The following is a 4,223-nucleotide window of genomic DNA, read 5'->3' on the forward strand; positions in this document are numbered from 1 at the left end:
AAGAACTAAGCAAGAAGAACATGAAGATAGTTTTGCTTAAAATGTTTCAACTTTTTTTTTTTTAAATGTTCTTATTTTGAGAGAAAGAGGGAGAGACAGAGCACGAGCGGGGAAAGGGCAGAGAGAGAGGGAGACACAGAATTCGAAGCAGGCTCCAGGCTCTGAGCTGTCAGCGCAGAGCCCGACACGGGGCTCGAACCCATGAACCGTGAGATCATGACCTGAGACGAAGTTGGCCACTTAACCAACTGAGCCACCCAGGTGCCCTCTAAAATGTTTCCACTTTTAGACGTGGAAGACAGAATGTATGTAAAAATAAGTGGACACTACTGGGCAGACTAGGAGGAAATCTCATAAAGGTTGCCATCGCTGAAAATGAGGGCCGTGTTCTGGTCTTCTTCCAGTGAGGAATATCAGACTGTTATAGCCACCAGAGAGATTGGCCTCATGGGGTCCCTGGGTGGCTCAGTCAGTTAAGCGTCTGACTTCAACTCAGGTCATGATCTTGCGGTTCACAAGTTCGAGCCCCATATCGGGCTCTGCGCTGACAGCTCAGAGCCTGGAGCCTGCTTCGGATGCTGTGTTTCCTTCTCTCTCTGACCCTGCCCACTCAATCTCTCTCTCTCTCTCTCTCTCTCTCTTAAAAATAGACATTAAAAAAAAAAGAAAGAAAAAAGAAAGAAAGATTGACCTCATGATGGTGAGATGTATCCTGTCTCGTCTCAGCTCACACCTTCACCTACACGTTCACGACCATGCCAGCCTAGGTCAGGCCCAACCCCTGCACCCTCAGCGAGCAAATTCCACCTGTGCCTCAGCTGCGTTTCTCAAACAAACCATCACCTGCTCTGTCCAAGTCAAAGGATTTTGCTTCAATGCAGACAAATTACATCAAGGAACAAATTAATCATTTACTTTATATGAAAGAATTCAATTCACTGTAATATTCGCACACGGAGGAGTTTGGCCAACTATGGCCTGCGGGCCAAGTCCAGCACACTGCCTGTGTTTGTCAATAAAGTTTTATTGAAACGCAGCCATGCCCATTCATTTATGTGGAGCCCATGGCTGCTTTTGCACTACAGTCGCAGAGCTGGATACGAGCGGAAGGTGACCGAGACCATCTGACCTGCACAGCCCCAAATATTTACTGTTTGGCAGCCTGTAGAAAAAGCCTGCCAACTCCTCGTGTAGAACTTGCTAACATCTGTTCAATGACTGCATGTCTAGAACTAGAAGATGACATTATCTGTCTACGTGTAATGAACACATTATCTTTAAGGTTTACTATTTAAAACTGATGCAGCACAAATAAGACGTTGCCAAGATACAGTCTACAGGATTAACCTCGGTGTAGGTATTTACTTCTTTTGTTGTTCCTACTCAATCTCTAAAAACATGTCCTCCTTTACCGGCAGAAACACGGAGAGGAGAGAGTAGCTTAGTGACTAAGAGTATGTGCCTTAAGCACCTATGTCTGGGGAAAAATAGAGTTCTTTGACCACCGAAATCAAGGCTTTGGGGTACGTGAGGGTTCCCCTCGAAAAGCAGTTCCCTGATCCTATTGAGTAGCGGACAACCTTCTAACATGGCGCTGTACTGACACACTCCAATTTGCTTTCTCTCGGGAGGTCCTGGGCAAAGAAACTCCATGTTATAGAACATATTTCTAGATCAAAAATAGGAAAAAAAGAGAGGATAAAACAAAACACATGTGGGCAGAGACAGAGAGGGAGGCGACGGTGTTACCAGATACATGTAGCGGCCAGATCTTTCTTTGTTGTGTCCTGTGCGGCGCGGGATGGTTCCCATCATCCCTGGCCTCTAAGCACTAGATACCAGTAGCATCCGCCCCAGTTGTAACAACCCCAAATGTCTCCAGACATCGCTCCATATCCCCGGGGCGGGCAGAATCGCTTCTGACTGAGAATCACAGACCTAGACAGATATCTGGGGTAAAGTAAAGAATTCCTGAAGAAAGAGCTGTTCATTTGTTCTTCTGCTGCGGAGAACGATACTACTGGGGCGCCTGGGGGGCTTAGCTGGTTGAGCATCCGACTTCGGCTCAGGTCACGATCTCACAGTTCGTGGGTTTGAGCCCCGTGTCGGGCTCTGTGCTGACAGCGAGCTCAGAGCCTGGAGCCTGCCTCAGATTCTGTGCCTCCCCCTCTCTCTGCCCCTCCCCTGCTCACACGCTGTCTCTATCTCTCAAAAATACCATTGAAACAATTTTTAAGAAAATGAGCAGTCTGAAGTGCAGAGATTGATGGACTCACAGCCCTTAAGGGGGTCGAGTCAGTTTTGGAACCCCATTAATGTCCGATGCAAACAACACCGCTCCACACTGGCTCTTTACTTGCTTCTTGAGGCTGTCGGCAATGCCGGAGGCAGAGAACAGGAACAGAAAGGGGGACCGAGGCAGCTGAGAGGAGGGGGCGGGGGGCGCGGGGCGACAGCTCGGCTGAGCTCGCGGCACTTACTGTTTGTCTTCAACTTCCCAGGCTCGCTGCTGCGGCTGCCTGCCTGGTTGATGGCCTTGACGATGAAGATGTACTTGGTGCCGCTCTGCAGCCCGTGAACGGTATAGTGGTTCTGCTTGATGTTAGGCACGATCATCCAGCTATCGGCAGAGTTACACAGACCTGCAAGACCAAGCAGACACGGCGTAGTGCTTTGTACAAGTGTGGGGCGACATGTGCATAACTCCAAGTCTGTGTAATTCGGGGTTATTTGAACCGGAAATGGAGTGCCGTGTCATTTCTGGGGGAGACGGCTAACACGTTCCCGGGCTCAGTCTCCTGCCTGCAGTAGGTGATCAACCTGCATTTATTATTATATACTCCTATCACGTGCTCTAAATGGAAAAACCCATTAAAATGATTATATTGTGGGGCAGCTGGGGGTGGGGGGCTCAGTCGGTTGAGCCTCTGACTCTTGGTAACAGCTCAGGTCATAATCTCATGGTTTCGTGGGTTTGAGCCCCTCATCACGCTCTGTGCGGAGCCTGCTTGGAATTCTCTCTCTCTCTCTCTCTCTCTGCCCCTTCCCCACTCATGCTGTCTCTGTCTCTCTCAAAATAAATAAATAAACTAGAAAAAAAAGCATTAAAAATTACTGTATTGGACATTCTGTTCAGGGTAAATAGAAGCAGCAAGGGCGGTTCTGTCTGGTATCTCGTGCCCGTACGCATGTGCGATGCGTTGTTAGGGGCCGGGGCGGCGTAAAGAAAGCAGCGAGCTCCCGCCGGGTCCACTCTCCGCACCCTCACCCCACGCTCTCGTTACAGGAATCGTTACAATTTGCATCTCATCAATTATGAGACTCGGGGAGGTGAGAAGAGACCTCCTCACCGTGGATGAGAGGCCGACTGCACTAACGTAGATGTAATAGGTGGCATTTTTGCCTCTAATTTGTTACCCTGCCTAGGATCCAGGCCTGAGTGACTTCGCAGTGGCTCGCTCCTTAGGACACGGCCTTCAATCTGGCCGTGTGACCGGGATGAGGCCGAGGTGGCGATGTGCCAGCTCCAAGAGCAGGCATTACAAGGTCCTGAGACTTTCTGTTGACCCCTCGGGCCTCTGTCTTCGCCATGGGGAGAACATACCCCAGATAGTCTGCCCATCGCGGCAGGATGAGAGACACAGGGCACAGCTCTCCTGGCAGCCAGTGCCGGAGGGAGGCCAGCAGAGACCGGCCCAGCCTCACACAGGGCAGCCAAGAGAGTGATCAGCCGGGCTGTCTGCGTTCCAGACTCAGTGTGGCCGTAACTAACCAGCTCGGGAGTCACGGTCCCTGAGAGCGGGCAGCTCAGGGCCCAGTGCGGCTCTTAGAAAGGCAGGCACGGGGAGTTTTGAGCAGCTGCGTTCCCTGGCATGGCTGGTTTCAGAGCCGAGCTCCGGCTGCATTCTGCAGGATGCGGGCTGGGGGGCGGGCGGAGGATTTACGAGGCTTGGAAGAACATGGAGGGAAAAGGAAGCCCGTTTTGTTCTGCAGCTGGCTGATGCGGAAAACATCTCTTTGGTATTGGGCCCAACTCTCGTCTCTCCACCCATCAATCTCCACTCGCTCTAGAGAACCTTTCCCCAGCCCTCTGGCGACCGGCTGTCATGAAGTTTCCTGACTCTGGTGAATTTCCTTCACCATTTCTTGGTAGAGGGCTGGGCCCCTCCACTTCCTGAGGGGCTCCCAGCTCCCCCCCCCCCACTCTTTCCCTTTCAGTGGAT

At 51.1% G+C, this 4,223-nt stretch overlaps 1 protein-coding gene across 1 annotated transcript in view; it reads right to left on the reverse strand.

Annotated features, from left to right (window-relative positions):
- The window catches only part of MID1 (midline 1), a 113,731-nt gene that overhangs the window by 8,363 nt on the left and 101,145 nt on the right, over positions 1 to 4,223 (reverse strand). The window contains exon 9 of the mRNA XM_077761399.1: positions 2,481 to 2,642. Within this exon, the coding sequence (XP_077617525.1) occupies positions 2,481 to 2,642 (162 nt within the window). The remainder of the gene's footprint in view (positions 1 to 2,480; positions 2,643 to 4,223) is intronic.

This window comes from Crocuta crocuta, unplaced genomic scaffold, assembly GCF_008692635.1.
Source record: "Crocuta crocuta isolate KB4526 unplaced genomic scaffold, BGI_CrCroc_1.0 scaffold224, whole genome shotgun sequence".
NCBI classification, from domain to species: Eukaryota; Metazoa; Chordata; class Mammalia; order Carnivora; family Hyaenidae; genus Crocuta; species Crocuta crocuta.